At 35.2% G+C, this 24,367-nt stretch overlaps 1 protein-coding gene across 4 annotated transcripts in view; it reads left to right on the top strand.

Moving 5' to 3' along the window:
- IFT25 (intraflagellar transport 25) overlaps positions 1 to 23,318 on the top strand; it is a 29,045-nt gene extending 5,727 nt beyond the window's left edge. The window contains exons 2-7 of one of the 4 annotated variants that reach the window (XM_058552478.1): positions 2,177 to 2,250; positions 2,913 to 3,025; positions 16,195 to 16,301; positions 18,176 to 18,244; positions 21,290 to 21,333; positions 23,105 to 23,318. In XM_058552478.1, coding sequence (XP_058408461.1) covers positions 2,928 to 3,025; positions 16,195 to 16,301; positions 18,176 to 18,244; positions 21,290 to 21,333; positions 23,105 to 23,218 — 432 coding nt within the window. In that variant the 5' untranslated portion in view covers positions 2,177 to 2,250; positions 2,913 to 2,927 and the 3' untranslated portion in view covers positions 23,219 to 23,318. Of the gene's footprint in view, positions 1 to 2,176; positions 2,251 to 2,912; positions 3,026 to 16,194; positions 16,302 to 18,175; positions 18,245 to 21,289; positions 21,334 to 21,647 lie in introns of all 4 variants that reach the window. The other 3 variants (XM_058552481.1, XM_058552479.1, XM_058552480.1) reach the window with 3 other exon arrangements.
- The last annotated feature ends 1,049 nt before the right edge of the window (positions 23,319 to 24,367 follow it).

The raw sequence follows: 24,367 nt of genomic DNA, 5'->3' as shown, positions 1-24,367 counted from the left end.
TATGTTCATATTTTTTTACTCTCTGTTTCATTTTGGATCATTTCTACTGACGTATCTTTAAGTTCACTGACCCTTTCTTTGTTGGATCCAGTCTGATGTTAAACCCATCTAATGAATTCTTTATTTTAGATTTTGTCTTTTTCAGTTATAGAATTTCCATTTTATTCTTTTTTAGAGTTTCCATTTCTCTGCTAAAACTCTTGTTCACCTATTTTGTCCATTTTTCTCAGTAAATTCTCTAACAGATTTATGGTGGTTATCTTTATTTCTTTCTGCTAATTCCAGCACCTGGGTCATTTATAGATCTGCTTCAAGTGACTTTGTATGTTGGATGTCGTGTGTAAAAAAAAAATAGACACTGAAGTAGATAACGTTTTTTTCCCAGAGAGATCATACCATTTTCTTTGTCTAGTAGCTAGGATAAGGGGAAAATCACTTTAGTCCAGCTAGGGATTGTTCTGGCATTGGACTGAGTTATAGTTTTATTTAAGTAGTTTTGGTTTACCTCTGATTGCAGACATTTGGGAGTAAAATCATTACCCTCCTTCATTGGGGCTTTGGGATCTAAGTACTCCAGATCACAGAAATCTTTCTTTGTTTTTCAGTTCACACCCAGTTTCCTGTGAAGCTCCACTTAGAGGCTGATTTATTTGATCTTGAGTTGAGCTGGCTGGGGGCTGGGTTGTAGCTTTACTTAGTTGCATTTGAACGCTGCTACATACGACAACATAGATAAATCTCAAAAACATAATGATGAGTGAAAAAAGCCAGATACTAAGTACAAACTGTATGATTTCATAGATATATATGTGTGTATATATAGTTCAGGCAAAATTTATAGCATTAGAAATAAGGACCATGCTTACCTTTGGGAGGGAGGGAGGGGTAGTGATTGGGAGGGGGCATAAGGAAGGCTTCTCAAGTACTGGTAATGTTCCATTTCTTTATCTGGGTGGTGGTTACCTGAGCGTGTTTACTTTGTGAAAATTTATTGCACTATATACTTATGATTTGTGTCCTTTTCTGTATGTATGTTATAGTTCAATGACAAAAAAGAAAGTATGTGGAGGGGGTGAAGGGAACTCTTACACAAAAAGACAAACTTCAAGAGAAAAATCAAGCCACAGAGTAGGAAGATATATTTGCAACACGTGTAACAAGGGATTTGTATCCAGAATATTTTATTTTAAAACTTCCTACAAATCAGAAAGAAAAGGACAAAAAAAAAAGCAACCCAATAGAAATATGAGCAAAGGTTAAGAAAAAGCAAAGAACAGAAGAGACCTGAATGTCCCATAAACGTATGAAACAGTATTCAACCTCACTAGTAATGGAAATACAAATTGAAACCTCATTCAGATACTATTTCATACCAATGAGACTGGCTAAAGCCAAAATGTCTAACAATACCAAGTTGGTGAGAATATGAGGAAGCAGAAACTCTCATACATTGTTGATGGTAATGTAAATTGTTATAATTTAGAGACCAAGTTGATCAATTAATGACTTGAAGATACACTGATTCCAACTTTTTGTAATTTTACTTCTATAAAGAAAGACTCTTTTATTATAAAGACTTTCTCCCACATGTGCATAGGGATATGTACACAAGGATATATATCGCAAATTTGTTTATGATAGCAAAATAATTGGAAACTGACCTAAATATCCATCATTAGAGAAATGGGGAAATACCTTAGAGCAGTTAAAATGAATAAAGTAGATTTACATGTATCAACATGATAAAATCTTGAAAACAATATTGAATGAAAAAAGCAAGTAGCCAAAAGATATATACACTGTGAAACCATCTAAGTTTTGAAATAACAGTAGTATTGTGTATGGATACATATATGGTAAAAGTACAAAAATATAGTCAGGAGGGATATTCACCCACTTTAGGATAGCTCTTCCCTCTGGGCAAGGAAGAAAATGGGCCAGTGAGGGGCTGCTTATTTCTGGACAAAAAAAAAAAAGTAGATATGGCAAAATGTTAACATTTATTAAATCTGGGCAGTGGGTACTAAGTTGTTTAATATATGTAATATTCTCTGTACTTTGTTGTTTATTTGAAATACTTTCATTTTTTAAAAAGTTAGACTGGGATCAGGGTATGAAGGGTATCAGAAGCTTTCCTCCCTTTTCCAAACACTCTTTCTGTTTTAATTCTCTGTAGATACAGCTTTCCCAGTCACTTTGTTATCTGTATATATTGGTTTGTGCCCTATCACGACCAGACCAAGGAGGAGGGTGAGTGAGATCTGATAGAATCTTCTCATCTTCCATCTGTCTTACTCTCCAGGGTCCATAGTAGAGCTCAACAATATCTTTTCAGGAAACTTTTATTAAACTTAAAATATTTCCATACAACAGAAATGTCTTTAAGTCCATGACCCAAGTGACTGATTTAGAATTTAAAAATAAGTAAAATGTTTTCTCTCATTTTACATTCCTACTCAAAAAAATAATAGTGATGATAAGGTGTCTTTTAAGATGTCAATAACACTGCTGCTTCATTTGATAAGTGTATAGATAAACAGTCACAAAGCATCTGTTTTTATGCTCCAGATTTTTTTTATTTCAGAAATATAACAATATAAAAAATTAAAAAAAATTACCCATCAGTGCATGTCACTTTAGCTTGTTAACTGTTTCCATATAATTATCGAGGGCTTTTAATTTTAGAAGCAGAAAAATGACATCAGAATAGTCAGGGACTTGTTTTGTAGAGTAGTGGAAATAGTCATATCTTACAGATTATCCCTGGGAGAGGTCAGAAATAAACATGCTAGAGTCCCTCCCACTTGTTGAATAGCTTGGTTGTTAAGCTGTGTGCTAGGCAACAGGCTTTCTCTTTTTTTCCTCAGGTAAAGTTCAGAGAATCGAGAAGTTGCTTTTTGTTTTATTTGCAGGTTAAACACTCTAAGATGAGAAAAGTTGATCTCTGTTTGAGCTCTGAAGGGGCTGAAGTGATTTTAGCTACATCAAGTGATGAAAAACACCCACCTGAAAATATGATTGATGGGTAAGAGTTACTGTTCTTTCTTCTTGAAAGTCTTGATATTAGGTCAGTGAACCCCTTGAGCACTGGAACTATGTGTTTTACAACAACTAGCACTGTTAAACATTGTTGAATACATGTTTAGTGAACTAGTATCCACCTGTGGTACCATTCCTGGAATTAATTCAGTTGTGTTTATTTAGGTTTATGATCCTTTTCTTTATAATTCCTAAACTGACCTTTTCATACAAATGGTTTTTTAAGAAGTGGTTTAACAGGGCAAAACTTCCAAGAACCACCACCTTATTTTATGGACGTGTATATTTTAATATCTGGTTATAGTTTTATTGCAAGTTTTTCTTAGTAAATAGAAAGTTACAATGTTTATATTCCTATCTGCTGCCTATTTCCTTACTGGTCTAAGCAACATCTTTGCTAAACTGAGTGTTTCACTTCCTGCTATTCACCTGCGTTGTTTGGTTCTCAGCTTCTGGATATCATTCCAATTTCCACTCTTCACTGTGCTAGAGCTTATTCTAGGTAGAGATAAATATCATTCTCAGACTTTTAAATTCCAAGAAAAAGTAGTTAATGAGAGAACTCCTTTTTCAATAGTTCTGGCTATTTTATTACTCTCTTGAGTTCTCTTTCTTGGTATCTGTACAATGTCCAGAGTTTGACTCATAGAATCATATAATTTTAGAGCTGGAAGGACTTAGTAGTTCATCTTATCTAAACCTTTCATTTTAGACTTGTGGTAAGAGAGGTCTAAAGAGGTCAAGTACTAGTTTTAACTCCTGAAGGCAGAGCTAGTTGTAACAGATCTTGTGGTTCTTTGTGTTCTATTGTGAAGCCCATGGATATGGATAAAATTCTAGCAACTCGACCTCTTCCTTTAAGCCTAGCTGTTATCCTCTCTGATATCTGTCTCTTTCCCCTCAGGTAGGATGAGTTCACCTTTTTGTTGGACTCCAGTAGAATTTGTTATATACCTCTATTACCTTATTTATTCCTTTCTTGTGTTATGTTTAATGTTCATTTCCTCTCTTAAATGTGAATTCCTAGAAGTCAGAGACTATGACTTGTTCATCTTTGACTCCACAGTGTCTTAAAATATTTGCTGAGTAGTTTAGTGAATTAGACCATCAAATATTAGTCAAACTCAACTAATATTGGAAAGTAGCTGATTATTTATACACACACACACATACATACGTATGTATATGTTACTTTAAATTTGCATAGGGCTTTATAGTTTCATAGATGTTATGTCATTTGGCCCTCACCATAAGCTTGGGCAATAAGAGTCAAAAAAAAATTTTTTTTAACGTCATTGTAAAGATGAGGAAAAGGATGCTCAGAGGCAAAATGACTTGCTCAAAATCACACAGATAATCAAGTGGCAGAATCAAGACTAACCCTCATGTCTCCTAACTTCTAGTTTGGGGTTCTGTGTACTATACTATGATAACTCAAACTTAAGATTTGAATCAAAAACTTAATATCTGTTTTTTGCCTGTGCCTCTTAATGCTTATTAGTTTTTTACTTCCTGAAATTCAGATAATAGTTATTTATCCCACTCTACCTTGGAGTAGAGAAATTAATGTGGAAACTGCTATGAGGATACGCAGACCTATAAAGACTTACCTAAGTTGTTTGCCAGAAATAGAGATCTTTCCAAAGATGAGACTATATTAATGAATGATTAAGGATGTGATATTTTTTAGGTTAGACAAAACCTTTAGTACAGAAAACTATATGGAATAAAAGTAGTCACTGACCTGATAACTGAACAGAACACATCAGAGACTTAGTTTGTATGCATTTCCAACAAATACAATTAGACTTTATATGGTAGATATTAAAAATTGTTCTCTGCTCATAAGTTGGTTTATCTAAATGGAAGTAACCATAGAATTATTTCGAGACAATAGTGCTATAAATTTGCTCCTACTGGACAGTGCTCCCAACTCTCAATTTCTTCAGAAATAAGAGTTCAAGAAAGTGATTATATTTCTACTTGCCCTTGACTCTACTTTTCCCCTCTGGTATTCAATATGTCAATGAAAAAGGAAGAAAAAAGTTCTACATTAGAAAAAAAATGAGTTAAGAGAAAAAGTGGAAGAGAGAGAGAATTAGTCCTTTTGACATAATGTAGAAGAATACTAGATTTACAGTAAATTCCTGAGTAAGTGAACAATATGTGTTACCTTGGGCTAACCACAGTTTCCTGGTGTGAATGATGGGAAAAATACCACCTTCCTTGACTACCTCAGAATTGTGAAAAAAATCACGCGATAATAGATGTTAAACAGTTGTTAGCTATAAAGTCTTATTTAAAAGAAAACTACTATGTCGATGACTGTTATACGTAATTATGAGGATTCACTTATATGTCATTTTTAAATCCAAATACATCTTCATGTACTATTTGATATTGTCGGTCATGTTCATTAAAAGCACTCAAGAAAAAATATAGGGAAATTAAAAGCCCTATATTTATTTATTTTTTTGAGGTTTAAAAATATACATATATATAAATATATATATATGTATATTTTTGTGTGTGTGTGAGGAAGATCAACCCTGAGCTAACATCCATGCTAATCCTCCTCTTTTTGCTGAGGAAGACTGGCTCTGAGCTAACATCTATTGCCAATCCTCCTCCTTTTTTTTTTTTTCCCCAAAGCCCCCAGTAGATAGTTGTATGTCACAGTTGCACATCCTTCTAGTTGCTGTATGTGGGACGCGGCCTCAGGATGGCCGGAGAGGCGGTGGGTTGGTGCGCGCCCGGGATCCGAACCCCGGGCCGCCAGTAGCAGAGCGCACGCACTTAACCGCTAAGCCACGGGGCCGGCCCCTATATATATATTTTTAAATTTTTGTTTATTGCAGTAACATTGGTTTATAACATTGTATGAATTTCAGGTGTACATCATTATACTTCTATTTCTGCATAGATTACATCGTGTTCACCACCCAAATACTAATTACAACCCATCACCACACACCTGTGCCGAATTATCCCTTTCGCCCTCCTCCCTCCCCCCTTCCCCTCTGGTAACCACCAATCCAATCTCTGTCTCTATGTTTGTTTGGTGTTGTTATTATCTACTACTTAATGAGTGAGATCATATGGTATTTGACCTTCTCCCTCTGACTTATTTCACTTTGCATGATACCCTCAATGTCCATCCATGTTGTCACAAATGGCTAGATTTCATCATTTCTTATGGCTGAGTAGTATTCCACTGTGTGTGTATACCACATCTTCTTTATCCATTCGTCCCTTGATGGGCACTTAGGTTGCTCCAAGTCTTGGTAAAAGCCCTATATTTATATTTATTTAATATATTTATTTTAATAAATAAAATTTAAAACCATATACATTTATTAAAATAAACTTAATTTATTTAAATAAATAAAAATTAAGTTTATTTTAATTAATTATTAAAATTATTTAAATAAATTTAAAACCATATAAATATAAATAAAAAATAAATTGTGAAATATTAAACATTGTATTAAAAAAACAGAATTGTGAGTTAGGAAACCTGGCTTCTTCTTTTTGTTTTCTTTTTTTGACAGCTTTATTGACATATTATTCATATACCATACAATTCACTCATTTAAAGTGTACAAGTCAGTTGCTTCCAGCATAGTCACAGAGTTATGCAACCATCTTCACAATCAATTTTAGAACATTTCAGACAATTTTAGAACACCCCAAAAAGAAACCTCACAACCCATTGTAGTCACCCTATATTCCCCCTCTCCCCACTAGCCCTAGGCACCTACTAATCTACTTTCTGTCTCTATAGATTTGCCTATTCAGACATTTCATATAAATGAAATCATACATATGTGGTCTTTTGTGAATGCTTCTTTCATTTACATGTTTTCAAGGTTCATCCATGTTGTAGCACATATCAGTGCTTCATTCCTTTTTATTGTCAAATAATAGTCCATTGTATGGACATAGCACATTTTTTTTTTTTTTTTTTTTTTAATTCAAAATTTTTAACATTTATTAATCCAGGGTGGTGTGTACACGGATATGTATTAGAATCTTCTCTGAACATTTTTTTTTTACATTTTTATTGATATTTTAATGGTTTCTAACATTGTGAGATTTTGGGTTGTACATTTTTGTTTGTCCATCACCCCATATGTGACTCCCTTCACCCCTTGTGCCCACCCCCCACCCCCACTTCCCGGGTAACCACAGTCCAGTTTTCTCTGTCCATGTGTTGGTTTATATTCCACATATGAGTGAGATCATACAGTGTTTGTCTTTCTCTTTCTGGCTTATTTCACTTAACATAATACGCTCCAGGCCCATCCATGTTGTTGCAAATGGGACGATTTTGTCTTTTTTTATGGCTGAGTAGTATTCCATTGTATATATATACCACATTTTCTTAATCCAGTCGTCAGTCGAGGGACACTTAGGTTGCTTCCACTTCTTGGCTATGGTGAATAATGCTGCAATGAACATAGGGGTGCATAAGCCTCTTTGGATTGTTGATTTCAGGTGCGTTGGATAGATTCCCAGTAGTGGGATGGCTGGATCATAGGGCATCTCTATTTTTAATTCTTTGAGGAATCTCCATACCGTTTTCCATAGAGGCTGCACCAATTTGCATTCCCACCAGCTGTGTATGAGGGTTCCTGTTTCTCCACATCCTCTCCAACATTTGTTGTTTTTTGTCTTGGTGATTATAGCCATTCTAACGGGCGTGAGGTGGTATCTTAGTGTTGTTTTGATTTGCATTACCCTGATGATTAGTGATGTTGAGCATCTTTTCATGTGCCTATTGGCCATCTGTATATCTTCCTTGGAGAAGTGTCTGTTCATTTCCTCTGCCCATTTTTTGATCGGGTTGTTTGTTTTTTTGTTGTTCAATTGTGTGAGTTCTTTATATATTATGGAGATCAACCCCTTGTCAGATGTATGTTTTGCAAATATTCTCTCCCAGCTGGTTGGTTGTTTGTTCATCTTGATTCTGATTTCATTTGTCTTATAAAAGCTCTTTAGTCTGATAAAGTCCCACTTGTTTATTTTTTCTTTAGTTTCCCTAGTCTGGGTAGGCATGTCATCCGAAAAGATTCCTTTAAACCCAATGTCAAATAGTGTGTTGCCTATATTTTCTTCTATGAGTTTTATAGTTTCAGGTCTCACCTTCAGGTCTTTGATCCATTTTGAGTTAATTTTTGTGTATGGCGATAGCACATGGTCCACTTTCATTCTTTTGCATGTGGATGTCCAGTTTTCCCAACACCATTTATTGAAGAGACTTTCCTTTCTCCATTGCATGTCCTTAGCACCTTTGTCGAAAATTAGCTGTCCGTATATGTGTGGTTTTATTTCTGGGCTTTCAATTCTGTTCCATTGATCTGTGTGTCTGTTTTTGTACCAGTACCATGCTGTTTTGATTACTATTGCTTTGTAGTATGTTTTGAAGTCAGGAATTGTGATGCCTCCTGCTTTGTTCTTTTTCTTTAGGATTTCTTTAGCTATTCGGGGTCTTTTGTTGCCCCATATAAATTTTAGTATTCTTTTTTCTATTTCTGTGAAGAATGTCATTGGGATTCTGATTGGGATTGCATTGAATCTGTAGATTGCTTTAGGTAATATAGACATTTTAACTATGTTTATTCTTCCAATCCACGTGCATGGGATTTCTTTCCATTTATTTATGTCATCGTAGATTTCCCTCAATAATGTCTTGTAGTTCTCATTGTATAGGTCCTTCACCTCCTTGGTAAGATTTATTCCTAGGTATTTTATTCTTTTTGATGCAATTGTAAATGGTATTATCTTTTTGAGCTCTCTTTCTGTTAGTTCATTATTAGCATATAGAAATGCAACTGATTTTTGTAGATTGATTTTGTACCCTGCAACTTTGCTGTAGTTGTTGATTGTTTCTAACAGTTTTCCAACAGATTCTTTAGGGTTTTCTATATATACAATCATGTCATCTGCAAATAGTGAGAGTTTCACTTCTTCGTTACCTATTTGGATTCCTTTTATTCCTTTTTCTTGCCTAATTGCTCTGGCCAAAACCTCCAGTACTATGTTGAACAGGAGTGGTGAGAGTGGGCAGCCCTGCCTCGTTCCTGTTCTCAGAGGAATGGCTTTCAGTCTTTCCCCGTTGAGTATGATGTTAGCTGTGGGTTTGTCATATATGGCCTTTATTATGTTGAGGTACTTTCCTTCTATTCCCAATTTATTGAGAGTTTTTATCATAAATGGATGTTGTATCTTGTCAAATGCCTTCTCTGCGTCTATTGAGATGATCATGTGGTTTTTATTCTTTGTTTTGTTGATGTGATGTATCACGTTGATTGATTTGCGGATGTTGAACCATCCCTGCGTCTCTGGTATAAATCCCACTTGATCATGGTGTATGATCTTTTTAATATATTGTTGTATTCGGTTTGCCAATATTTTGTTGAGGATTTTTGCATCAATGTTCATCAGCGATATTGGCCTGTAATTTTCTTTCTTTGTATTGTCTTTGTCTGGTTTCGGTATCAGGGTGATGTTGGCCTCGTAAAATGATTCAGGAAGTGTTCCATCTTCCTCTATTTTTTGGAATAGTTTGAGGAGGATGGGTATTAAATCTTCTTTGAATGTTTGGTAAAATTCACTGGAGAAGCCATCTGGTCCTGGACTTTTATTTTTTGGGAGGTTTTTGATTACTATTTCAATCTCTTTACTTGTGATTGGTCTATTCAGATTCTCCATTTCTTCTTGGTTCAATTTTGGGAGGTTGTATAAGTCTAAGAATTTATCCATTTCTTCTAGATTGTCCAATTTGTTGGCATATAATTTCTCATAGTATTCTCTTATAATCCTCTGTATTTCCATGGTATCCGTTGTAATTTCTCCTCTTTCATTTCTAATTTTATTTACTTGAGCCTTTTCTCTTTTTTTCTTAGTTAGCCTGGCTAAGGGTTTGTCTATTTTGTTTATCTTCTCGAAGAACCAACTCTTTGTTTCATTAATCCTTTCTACTGTTTTTTTGGTCTCAATATCATTTATTTCTGCTCTGATTTTTATTATTTCTCTCCTTCTGCTGGCTTTGGGCTTTGTTTGTTCTTCTTTTTCTAGTTCTGTTAGGTGTAATTTAAGGTTGCCTATTAGGGCTTTTTCTTGTTTGTTAAGGTGGGCTTGTATCGCTATGAGTTTCCCTCTCAGGACCGCTTTTGCTGCGTCCCATATGGTTTGATGACATAGCACATTTTTTTAATCCATTTATCAGCTGATGGATATCTGGGTTATTTCTACTTTTTGGCTGAATTTTCCCCCAATCTTATTTAAAAATGCCACCCTATAGATCAAAGAAATTCAGCAAACCCGAAGCAGGATAAATACAAAGATAACCATATTGTAGTCTGCTGGAAAACAAAGATAAAGAAAAAAAAATTTAAACAACTGGAGGAAAAAATACATTAAATATAGGGGAACAGTAGTACCAATGACAGCTGACTTTGCATCACAAGCAGTAGGAACCAGGTGACAATGGAACAAGATCTTTAAAATACTGGAAAAAGAGAAATTAAAAAAAAAAAAAAACCCCTGTCAACCCAGAATCCTGTATCTAGCTAAAATATTCTTCAAAAATGAGGATAGAATAAAGACATTTTATTCATCAAAAGTAGACCTGCATCACAGGACACGCTAAAGGAAGTTCTGCAGGTTGAAGTGATATAATACTAGGTGGAAATTCAAACCTATAGGAAGAAATTAAAATGGTTATGCATTGGAAATGGTAAATATTTGGGTAAATATAAAAAACTATCTTTTTTTCTTTCAATTTTTTTGAAAGACAACTGACCGCTTAATGGAAAAAATACATTTTACTGTGGGATTTATTACATATGTATATGTAATAAGTCTTATATATGTAGATATAAAATATATGAAAAACAATGGCACAAAAGTGGAGTTCAATGTAAATTGACTGTCATGAGGTTCTTATAACCTTAAGAGCACTCATCAAAAAAAAAGAGGTGTATCTGAAATACCAATAGAGGAATTAAATGGAATTTTAATTTTTTAAATTCATTCTAAAGTAGACAGGAAAGGAGAAATAGAACAAGAGGAAAATAGATGGGAGGGACAAATAGAAAATGAATAGCAAAATGTTAGACTTAAACCCAACCATATCAATAATTATATTAAATGCCAATAGGCTAAACACTTCAATTAAATGGCAGAGATTGTCAGACTGGGTAAAAATGTAAGACCCAAGTATATGCTGTCTGTAAGAGATGTGCTTTAAATATAAAGTCATGAATAGGTTGAAAATAAAAGGATGAAAGATATGCATCCTATAAACAGTAAGCATAAGAAAGTGGCTGAGGCTATATTCATGCCAGATAATGTAGAATATAAGATAAGGAGTATTACCAGAGATAAAGGGGACATTTTATAATGTTAGAAGTTCGATTCATCAGGAAGAGGGAAAAATCCTAAATGTATATGGACCTAATAATAGATTTTCAAAATACATAAAGCAAAAACTGAAAAAAAAAGGGAGAAATAGACAAATCCACAATCATAGTTGGAGATTTTAACACCTTTCTTTCAGTAATAATAGAGAAGCTAGACAAAAAATCGGTAAAGATATAGATGATCCACACAACACTATCAGTCACCTTGACTTAATTGACATTTATAGAACACTATAATCAACAATGGCACATGGATCAAGTGTACATTTAACATTCACTGAAATGTGCTGGACCATAAAATACATCTCAATAAATTTCAGAATATTAAAATCTTAGGGAATATGTTCTCAAAAAAAAGGTAGGGGCCGGCCCGGTGGCGCAAGCGGTTGGGTGCGCGCGCTCCGCTGCGGCGGCCCGGGGTTCGCTGGTTCGGATCCCGGGCGCGCACCGACGCACTGCTTGGTGAGCCATGCTGTGGCGGCGTCCCGTGTAAAGTGGAGGAAGATGGGCACCGATGCTAGCCCAGGGCCGTCTTCCTCAGCAAAAAAAGAGGAGGATTGGCGGATGTTAGCTCAGGGCTGATCTCCTCACAAAAAAAAAAGGTAATTATGTGAGATGATGGATGCATTAACCAACTTTATTGTGGTCATCATTTTGCAATATATATGTGTATCAAGTCATCATGTTGTACATCTTAAACTTACACAATGTTATATGTCAATTATATTGCAATAAAGCTGGAGGAATAAAGAATGTGTTCTTTGAGCACTATGTAATTAAATTAGAAATAACAAAAAGACATCTAGAAAAATACCCCCAAAACTTAGAAATCAAACATGACACTTCTAAATAACCCATGAATCAAAGAAGAAATCACAAGGGATATTAGAAAATATTTCTTTTTTTTTTTTTTGTGAGGAAGATCAGCCCTGAGCTAACATCCATGCCAATCCTCCTCTTTTTGCTGAGGAAGACTGGCCCTGAGCTAACATCCTTGCCCATCTTCCTCCACTTTATGTGGGATGCCGCCACAGCATGGTCTGACAAGTGGTGTGTCGGTGCACGTCTGGGATCCGAACCCAGGCTGCCAGCAGTGGAGCTCACGCACTTAACTGCTACGCCGCAGGGCCGGCCCCTAGAATATTTCTAACTGAATAATAATGAAAACTCAATATATCCACATTTATGGGATGCAGCTAAAGCAATGCTTCCAAGGAAAGTTATAGCATAAATACTTACATTAAAAAGAAGAATGTTTTAAAACCAATAATTAAATTTCTACCTTAGGAGGCTAGATAAAGAAGAGCAAATTATACCCAAAGAAAGCAGAAGAAAGTAAATAATAAAAGTAAGAACAGAAATCAATGAGATAGAAAATAGACAGTTGGAAAAAATTAACAAAGCCAAAGTTGATTATCTGAAAGGATTAGTAAAAGTTATAAACCTCTAGAAAGATTGACCAAAAAGAAATAAAGAAAATACAAATTACCTGTACCAGCAATGAAAGAAACAGTATCACTACAGATTCTAAAAGACAAATAAGTCAATAGCAAGGACAAATTTAGGATATTATTTTGTACACCTGAAACTAATATAATGTTATATGTCAATTATACCTCAATTAAAAAATTTTTTTTAAAAAGAACAAATTTAGGCTAATAAATTGGACAGATTCCTTGAAAAACTAAACATATAAAAACGACGAAAGATGAAATAGAAAATCTGAATAGCAATATGTCTATTATAGAAATTAAATTTTATCAAATATTTAGAGAAAAAATAGCAATCTTTCAAAAATAGAGGAGGAAACATTTCTCAGATAGTTTTATGAGAACCATATAACCCTGATACCAGGACCTGACAAAAATATTACAAGAAAGGGATATTAAAGACCAATATCCTTTATAAACGTAGACACAAAAATCCTTGTAAATTGAATCCAGCAAATGGAGTTTATCCTCGAAATGCAAGGTTAGCATATTTACCACATAATCATAGGAATACAAGGTGAGTGTAATTCACGTTACCAGAAAAATAGAGAAAAATTGTATAATCATCCCCATAGATGCCGAAAAAGCATTTGACAAAAATCAACATCCATTCGTGGTAACAATTCTCAGCAAACTAAGAAGAGAAGGGAACTTCCTCAATCTGATAAAGACATCTACTAAAAACATTTAGCTTAATGGTGAAATGATAAATACTTTCACCCTAAGATTGGAAACAAAGCAAGAATGTTTGCTCTCACCGTTTCTATTCAGCCTTTTTCTGGAGGTCTTAGCCAATGCAATAAGGCAAGAAAAGACATAAAAAGCATAAAGATTAGAAAGAGAGTAAAATTGTCTTTGTACACAGATTATATGAATGTTTCATAGAAAACCCTAAGGAATCTACAAAAAAAACTACTAGAGCTAATAAGTGAATTTATCAAGATTGATATACAAAAATCAATTGTATTACTATATACTAGCAGGAAACAGTTGGAAAATGAAATTTTAAAAAATTCCATTTACAATAGCAGTCAAAACATAAAAGAGTTAAGAATAAACAACAAGATATGCAAGATCTTTACAGTGAAAACTATAAAATATTGCTGAGAAAAATTAAAGAACTAAATAAAAGATATATTACATTCATGATTGGAAAACTCAATATTGTTAAGATGGCAGTTTTTCCCTAAAATGACCTATAGGTTCAGTACAATGTTAATCAAAATCTCAATGGACTTTTAAATAGAAATTAACAAGTTCATTCTGAAATGTATATGGAAATGCAATGATAATCTTGTCAAAATAATCTTGAAAAAGATTGGGGTTGGCCCAGTGGTATAGTGGTTAAGTTCATGCACTCCACTTCGGTGGCCTGGAGTTCGTGGGTTTGGATCCTGGGCGTGGACCTACACCTAATTCGTCAAGTCATGCTGTGGCGGCATCCCACATACAAAATAGAGGAAGACTGGCACAGATGTTAGCTCAGGGACAATCTTTCTCAGCAAAAAAAAAAAAAGTACGTACCTTTGTGACAGTGGGTTAAGCAATGATTTCTTAGGACATAAAAATCACTGATCATAAAAGAAAAAGTAATAAAACCGAACTTCACCAAAAATAAAACTTCTACTTAATTGAAAGACACAATTAAAAATGAAAAGGCAAACTATAGACTGGGAAAAAATATTCACAGTACATGTATCTCACAAAGGACAAATATATGGTGAAAATACAATCAGTTTAATAAAAAATGAGAAAATACTTAACAGAAGAAAATATATGAATGGCCATAAAGCACATGAAAAAAGTGCTTAGAATCATTTGTTATCAGGGAAGTGCAAATTAATACCATTGTAGGACACCATTTCACATCCCCTAGAATGGCTAAAATTAAAAAGACTGACAACAGCAAATGTTGGCAAGGGTGTGGAGCAACTAGAACTCTCTTACATTGCTGGTAGGAATGTAAAATGGTACAACCACTTTGGAAATCTGATAGTTTCTTTTAAAGTTAAACATACCTCTACCCTATGACCCAGCCACCCCACTTCTGGTAATTACCCAAGAGAAATGAAAGTATGTCCACAAAAATACTTGTACAAGAATGTGTGTAGCAGCTTCATTCATAATAGTGAAAAACTGGAAGCAATCCAAATATCCAATAAAAATATAAAAAAAAAAATGAATGAGTAAATTGTGACATAGTCTATGGCCATAGAAATCAGAGCAGTAGTTGCCTAAGGGAAGTAGGAATTGTCTGGAAGGAAAGAGAAGGAAAGTTTCTGGAGTGCTGGAAATATTCCGTATCTTGGTTGAGGTATTGGTTGCCCTGGGATATTGGTTACATAAACATATACATTTGTCAAAACTCATTGAATTGTACACTGTTGGTAAATTTTACCTCCAAAAAAGGAAGAGCTTATGTAGTTAAAATAGAAATGATTATTTCTGTAGTCAATACTATATATCTTATATACATATTTAATTTTATATATATAACATAAAATTGAGTGCAAGTTTTAATTTTTTTTCAACACACATCTATTGTGCACTAACTATGGGTCAACCATTGTGATAGTTGCTGGGGTATAAAGATGAGTAAGAGAAAGTGGCTGGACTCAAAGAGCTCAGCATCTTAAGCAGGAGCCATAAACACATAAGAGATCAGTGCCAATGTAAAAATGGATGCTGCGTGAGAGGCAAGTGCAAAGGAGGGAGGAATGATTCTGGTTTGTTGGGGTTGGAGAGATGGGACCAAAAAGTGAATAAACTTATGTAAGGGAAGAAAGGCTTTTAGATCAAGAGAACCTCATGAACTAAGGCACAGGAGCATGAGCATGCATGACGTGTTTGCAGAATTTTAATTGGCCCAATGTGACTACAGTTACGAGACATGATATCCTGATGGGAGACTATATATTTTAATGATGGGACCAGACTGTACAGGGTCGTAAAATGCCACACTAAGGAATTTTGATTTATAGGTCATAAGGGACCACAGAAACGTTTTAGACAAAAGTAACATCAATTCTTTGTTTCTGTGTTTTAAAAAAATATATCTGGTAGTAGTCAAGAAGAATTATTCAAGTTGGGGAGAGATTAGAGGCAGAGTGAACAGTGAGGGAGGGATTGCAAGAATCCAGAGGTTGTTTATTTTTTTTAAATACTTATTCATTAGAATTTTGTGGTTAAACATTTTTATTTGGCTATTCCTTTCTCTTTTTCTTGAAAATTTACAATAGGAATCCAGAAACATTTTGGACCACCACAGGAATGTTTCCCCAAGAATTCATTATTTGTTTTCACAAACAAGTAAGGATTGAAAGGCTTGTAATCCAAAGTTACTTTGGTAAGCAAATCATATATTAATTTTCATCTTCTTTTAATTTTTCCATAGGCAGAGGGCACGTATGTACACTTTTGACAAAACACTAATTTTTCTTTGGAGCATGGAGCTAGTTTTATTGCTGGGGTGGGAGAGTGGGGAGTATGGGTTAACTGCCTTGAGCACAGTTAGCCTCTCTGAAACGGCAAATTTGAAACCCTTCCAAAGCACATAATAATTTTCATGCAATCTATTATGTGAAAGTCTTTGGCAAAAGACCCTATTATGAACATAAGAAGCCAGCTTGCCAGAACACTAGATTCCTTGACATATTTATTCCAAATTCATTTAGCTTGGGGTTCTCTGTCACATTGTTTCTGAAAATCTGATAACCTTGGCTATTTGCATTGGATAATTTTGATTCTTCTATTAATAATGGCATTTTCTGGGGACCGGCCAGGTGGTGCAAGCAGTTAAGTGCGTGCACTCTGCTGCGGCGGCCCGGGGTTCACTGGTTCGGATCCTGGGCACGCACCCACGCACTGCTTGTCAAGCCATACTGTGGCGGTATCCCATATAAAGTAGAGGAGGATGGGCACGGATGTTAGCTCAGGGCCAGTCTTCCTCAGAAGGAAGAAGAGGATTGGCATCAGATGTTAGTTCAGGGCTGATCTTCCTCACAAAAAATAAAAAAAAATAATGGCATTTTCTGAGGGATTTAGGAGGAGAGTCTCCCGTTGGAACATCATTCTAATCCTGTCTTATGTTTATTTAAGGATAAAGTGTATCAGACAAAATCATAATAGGGAACAGAGTACATCCTAGATGATTCAAATGAAGAGACTTTATTGATGGGACTACTTACAAAATTATCTTCTGGGTTAAGGGAACAAGCCAGGGAAGATGAGATACCCAGAAACTGGCTACAGCAGTAAGCCATTACCACCCCTGGAACAAGGGAAGGAAACAGTATCACTGGGGCCCAGTGAGAGCTGGAGCCTGTGGATAAGGACCTGCCCGGCAGGAGCTGTAATCACGAAGGGACATAGCCACTGTCAAAGACATGGCACTGAAGCAGGAAGGAAGTGGAGAAAAAACAACTTCATCTCACTTCCCCACTGCCCTCCAGTTTCCTCCCAGTGCCTCCCATTGGCCAAATCCGACCAGTAGCCAAATGAGTCCAGGTGATGCAGTCCACAGGGGTCTTCCCCGCAAGGGCACAGAACAGAGAAGGGGAAGAACGGATGTGGGTCACGGGAGCTAGGTTAGGGGTAATGGAGAAAAACCAGTGCGGAAGGAAGATGACTGCATTCCTGTTAAGTCTCTCTTCTGTCATTCATCGTAGAGGCTCTGGAGTCAGGCAGACCTCAAGTTTGAATTCCAGTTCCGGCACTTGCCAGCACTATATCATTGAACACTTTGTGTGACTTCTCTAAGTTGCCTGATTTCTCTAAGCCTGTTTCCTCATCAGTAAAGTAGGTTAATAATACTTTTCTCATAAGATTGTAGTCAAAAGTGAATGAATAAATATACCTGACTTATAGTAGTTTCTTCATAAAGGTTTATGACCAAGACCAGTAATAGTATTATTATTATTAGTACCAGTATACAAAAAAAAAAATCTGGATGATGCCAAATTCAAAAAGGCTCTACCAGCTCTGTGTTGTATGCTTACAAGTATTTTTAAAATTACAGTGACACAGTCTGCATTGCATCAAAGGAACTTATGGAAAAACAGAGTGAGAGTGATTTTCACAACATAGTGTTCCTGATCCCAGTACTTTGTACAGTCCCACCAATGTCTGACAGTCTCAGACAGAGAAAAAAAGGAACATAGGGGCAGCAACATAGAATCAGGTAGATAATTAACATTTTATTTATTTTATTGACAACGTCAGTGCGGACCTTGAGGATTGAAAAGAGCACATCTAAAGAGCCAGTTGATTTTGAGCAGTGGATTGAAAGAGGTATGTGTTTGTTTCACCAGCATTGTTCTGAGTATGAGGGAGTAGAAAATTGTCCTTTGACTCTGTAATTCCAATCCGGCTGCATTTTGGTGAAAAAAAATGACCTGAACGATTCTTATGTATGACCTATTTAGAGCCTAGAAAAACCCAGGTTTGAATACAAGACTGCTTCTTCACTTACTGGTTATGTAACTGTTAACATGTTACTTAATTTTTCTGAGTTTCAGAATCCTTATCTGAAAAATAGAGATGATATCTACCATTTAAGGTTTCTGTGAACATAGTGTCTGGCGTATGGTAGGCAAACAATAAATATTAGTTTCTTGTCTTTCCTTACTTCCTGGTTAATGGTACAATTTACATGCCATCAGCAGAATTGGTAGCCCTTAGTTAAACGCAGCATATTGCCTTCATGTATCTATCTCCTTTCCTTCCCAAAATACCATGAAAATAATAGTAAAGGAGTAAAGAGAGGCATAAACCTACAAGGACAAAAATTAAAAATAAAAAAACCAGGAGATGAAAGCAGATGTGAAAGATCAATATATATTATGGAAGAGTGGACATCCATGGAGGAGAAGTAGCTTCAGTAGCTGAATGGAGATGTTATAACCTAAGTGCCTGCCAAGGAGAATATCAGTGAGAAGCAAGCCAATTTTCCCAAGAGAACCCCAGAAAGGGCTAGAACTTAAAGACAAAAGGTGCCATGGAAAGTGTGAGTGAGACATGGACCTGACAACAAGGGTGATTAGTTGAATATCTGTATTCAGAGTGGTTGGACCCTAGGTACCCTCCCCTACCCGACAAAGCTAGGTGACCACTCCTTCCTCCCACAAACCACCCACAAGGGATGACTAGGAGCATTGAATGTTGGGGCTCAGAACTCAGGGAAACCAGGCATAGTAGAGAGAGTGAGTGAGACATGGAGTTGAAAATGGGATTTAAGTGGAAGCCTGCATATTGAATGATTGAGAACTCCTCCTGTGCCCTGCTATTTATAACAGCAACCAAGAATATAGTCCCAGCCAGGATATTGGAGGACTCATCTTTGGAGAAACTGAATGCCCCCAGAAAAAAGATCTATGGATATTGAGAAAGGCTAGCTCATTCTTGGTCACACTATCAAAGTCTACTAGTCAGTGAGCCTGGCTCGTGACCACTGTTTTCAAATGGTTTTTCATAAGTAACAAAGGACAGCCAAAGATCACCAGACATTTGATGAAGACCTCAAACCCTGAATATAATCGAGCCTTTAGCTCTAATTTACGATCTATAGAAAATGTAGAGGATAGAGGAACAAATTAAATGAAACCATGAGGAGGCAAGATAAAATGCGGGACATTATACAGATAACTGACCTACTCTCTTCAATAAGTCAATGACATGGAAAAAAATATGTGTGTGGGAGAGAAAGCAGCTCAAGATTAAAAGAGACGGTTCTGATTTGAATAAATCAACTACAAAAAGACATTTTGGGGGACAATGGGGAAATTTGAATATGGACTGGGTACTACAGTCATGTGTTGCTTAACAACGGGGATACGTTCTGAGAAGTGCGTCGTTAGGCAATTTTGTTGTTATCTGAACACCACAGAGTGTACTTAGACAAACCTGGATGGTATAGCCTACTACACACCTAGGCTATATGGTACTAATCTTACGGCACCACCATCATATATGAGGTCTGTCATTGTCCAAAATGTCGTTATGCGGTACGTGACTATATATGATATTAAAGCATTATTTTTAATGTTAGTATGGTAATGGTATTGTGGTTATGTAAGAAAATATTCTTATTACTTAGAGATGGATAATCAGATATTTAGAAATAAAATGTCATGATGTCTTAGACTTGCTTTAAAATAGTTTAGCAAAAAAATTAGATAAATCAAGTATGGTGAAATATTAGTAATTGTAAAAGATGATGGGTATATATAGGAGTCATGTTCTGTCTTCTTTTACATAAGTTTGAAATTTTCCAATTTTTCATAATTAAAAATATCTAAGTAAAGGGAAAAAGAGGTTATTATTAACTCCTGGTCAGGGAGGAGTTATATAAGAAAGAAAATGTGATCATAATTTATTACTTATTTCAGCAGCAAATAACATTTATATAGATAATAATGTAACCATCAAGTATTGATTTCAAAATTGAGAGGATGGCAGGAGGAGGAGGAAGAGGATATTGGTCTCTGAGACCTAAGTTTTCACCTCCTGTAATATAAAATCAGTAAAAATTGATAAATCAAGAGGAAGAATATAAACATATTATAATTCCCGGAGAAACAGCTTTGAAAACATTTACCTCTGGGGAGCAGGACTGGAGGAGAAAGGAGGAGTCAAGCAGGGGATTACTACTTTTCATTACCTCAGAGAAAGGTTAGGAAACAGAAAGAAAGTCATACATAATCTTACTTCCCAGAGACTCCCCTTTTTGTACTACATGCCTTTTTAAAATTGTGTACACTAACTATTTTGATACGAATAAAATTAATTTCTAAATAATGTCAATGTTTATTATTATATCAAATATTTCATGGTTATGATTAACTCATAATCAAATAAATTAATCTGTCCTAAAAAAAGTAAAAGTTTTCTAAAGTTGGATACCAGAAAAGATCAATTCATGAGCAGCTTAGCGTAATTCAGCATCATAGTGAACATTCACAGAGAGAACTGAGGTCTAGTCATTACCCATGGAACTGTGAGATGGCTCCTTTCAGGCCTGCAATTACTGTTAGTAGCGTAATCCTTAAAAGGGATTTTCACATTTTATAAATTCCTTTATATTCCTTTACTGTAATTTACATTTGCATTTCCTTTTGTTTATACTCATTAGAGATATTTTATAGCTTATGAATAGTTTATCTTTCATACCTTTTATATCAGATATCTCTATTTTTACGTTGAATTTTAACCCCAAAACACTGGTAAATCTGGTCTAACTATAGTTGGCTAGATATCATGTTTTGCTAAACATAAATTTCAGTGGCTCACTTCAAGTATTTTGAGCCCTAACTCATTTTTGTTAAATTTGTGTTTCAGATCTAGTACACACAGAAGGGCAACTTCAAAATGAAGAAATTATGGTAAGTAAATATACTTCTTAGAGATAAATATTATCTGTAGTCAGCACAATGTATTTAAATTTTAAACCTATCTCTATAGTTATAAAGTTAATAAATACCCTTATGATATAGGTCTGTACCTAATCAACCAATAGAGAAGGTTAGTCTCAATAATATTAATCTAAATGTAGCATTCATAAGTTAGGCTCTTATCTATCATAGACAGAATGACAGCCAGGACAAAACAGAATTCACTTATTTGTTTTTGTTTTGTTTTGTTCATTCATTGATTCTAAATATTTACTTGCTTTGCTTTCTTCCATTTGATTCTGTAGGCCTTTTAGAATAGGAATCAAAAAAGGTTGAGATGCCAAAATTGGATGTTAATGTAAGCATGAAAGGACAAGGGAGATTCAGATGAGGGGAACTGGAGCATAGGATCAGCAACAAACAAGCCAAAGAGAGATGAGGTAGAAAGAGAACCAGCATTTTTCGACAACATTCCATTGGGCTTTGCTTGTCAAGTGGAATGAATGGCCGTTGATGAGGAAGCTGCTGCCTCATCAGGAGTTTCTCTGTTCCTGCTGGTTGGTCAGGCCCTGGTTTTAGACAAACGCAAAAAAGTGAAACAACTAAATGTGTGTTTTTTCAGGTGGTAGTGTTTGTTTAATTAAAGTTTCTCTAAATGAGGCTTAAAGTGGTACCTTGTCCGTTAAATTTCCTTCTTTACAACTAGCTGGGAGCTGCTATGAAATCAGTATTTCAAAAGATTCTGTAGGAAGTTTTTGAGCCCTGTTAATTCTCTTCTCTACCACGCAAATGTGCCCGATGATTGGGAAGGCCAGTGTTGGTGGCGGGGGCCAGAAAAATGATTAATTAGACTGAATTTTATCTTCCTGTTTTTCTCATCTTCACCAATGGGTTACGATTAGTAAGTCTCTGCTCAGCATTTTGTTTCAGGACTCACTGTGGATCAGGGAGGGTCGCAGCATTATAGAACATCTGGAAAACAGTAAGGGGAGGTGGGAGGCTGAAAATCATCCATAATTTTATTACCCTGCCTCAACAGCTTTTACTATACCTGCTTTCTCCTAGTTGTCGACCATAGGCATCACATAGTTGTAATAGTAATGATGAACAATTTTGTATCATTTTTTTAACTCAATATTATATACAGGTTTTGTAATTATAATTTTAAGATTAAATGTATGTAAATAGGCAAATGCTAACTAATTTCCTTTTTCCTCCTTCTGTCATTAAAAGTAATACTACAAGGGACATCTTATGCATGTTTCTGCTACCATGATCTTCACCTTTTAAATTATTTTCTAAGATTAAATTTCAAGGAATGGAATTACTGGGTCCAACGATATAGACATATTTATAGCTTTTTTTATATATTGCCAAGTTGCTTTCCAGAGAAATTATATAAATATAAAAGTATAGTAATGTTTCAGGATATATTTCAGTATATTCTAAGGCATCATTAACCAAAGGAAATCTCTTATCATGAAAAATACTTTAGAAAGACACTTATAAATTTGATGAGAAATGTACAGTTGCAGTCTTTAGCTCCAGCTGCTATTTTTCATCAAACCAAGGCTGATATTCAGCTGATACACACTAGAACAATGTACTGTTATATGCGGCTGACTTTTCTTCTGAATATTATCCTATATATTGTTATATATTTAGAATATTACTCTTGCATCGAACGCTTTCTTCTGCTAACTGCTTGTTTAACAGTTAACTAGAATTTCTAAAAGCATCCGTATTGATTTTTCCCCTACAGGGACGTGATGGCCATGCCACTTACTTGAGATTCATTATTGTATCAGCCTTTGATCATTTTGCATCTGTACATAGCATTTCTGCAGAGGGAATAGCACTCTCAAATCTTTCTTAGTAATTATAACAAGATGTCTTGCATGATTTTTTAACAATATATTTATTTACATGTGAAGTTGTCATTTATATACTTTATTAAAGGGATTTGTATCAATCTGTTTCAGTTTTTATTTATTTTCTCTTCAACTTTTTGTGCAAAGGGATTTGGTTTCATCAGTCACCAGTGATGGCCATCATGGAGGATATAAGAGAGCTCTTGCTTCGATGTATAGCTTCATCAAGGAAGTGACTATACATAAAAACTTAACTGATAATACATTGTGTTCCCACAGCATCTAACATGGTGCCCTTCAGATCTCAGTGCATTACAGATCTCAGTGCATTAATATTTTAATTTATTGATTGATTGATGCAAAGGGCTAAGTGAGCAGTAGAGACAGTAAACAGGGCATAAGTTCAGAAAAGAGAAAGTACTTATGGGAAAGTTTCATTGAGGTCATGGAATTTGAGCTGGGCCCTGTAGGACAAATCATTTTATTTTCTTAAATTTTATTTTGTCCTGATTTGAAAGCCTCAGAGAAGAGTTAGGAAATATATAATCTTACTTCCCAGAGACAACCATTATTGATATTATTTGATGTTCTTTTATATTTTGGGGAGGTAAGGAACAGGAATGGGACAGATTGGGGGAAAATAAGACTTATCTGAATATACTTTATTATATAGCTTGACTTTGCAAGCATAAATAACTAATTTAGCCAAAATTAAAAGGAAAAAGCATTTCCAAAATATTGAAAACAAACAGAAATGGATGAACCTAACAGAAATGGATCAACCACAAGTTGATAAACACACAGGAAAAAATGACGTTAGAACATCATATTTTGTCTATGCTTTCTTTATTAGTTTCTTAGGGCTGCTGTAATAAACTACCACAAACTTGGTGGCTTAAAACAATAGTAATTTATTCTCTCAAAGTTCTGGAGGCTAGAAGTCAGAAATCAAGGTATTAGCAGGGTTTGTTCCTAATGGAGGTTCTGAGAGAGAATCTGTTCCATGCCTTTCTCTTAGCTTCTGGTGTTGCTGGCAATCCTTTGCATTCCTTGGCTTCTGGCACCATAGGTCCAATCTCCTCCATCATCACGTGGCATTCTCTCTGTCATCTCACCATCTTCCTTCTGTGCATATCTGTTCCTGTGTATCTTTT

The sequence above is a fragment of the Diceros bicornis genome, chromosome 13, assembly GCF_020826845.1.
Source record: "Diceros bicornis minor isolate mBicDic1 chromosome 13, mDicBic1.mat.cur, whole genome shotgun sequence".
In the NCBI taxonomy this organism is placed as follows: Eukaryota; Metazoa; Chordata; class Mammalia; order Perissodactyla; family Rhinocerotidae; genus Diceros; species Diceros bicornis.
This window is presented reverse-complemented; position numbering and strand designations above follow the sequence as displayed.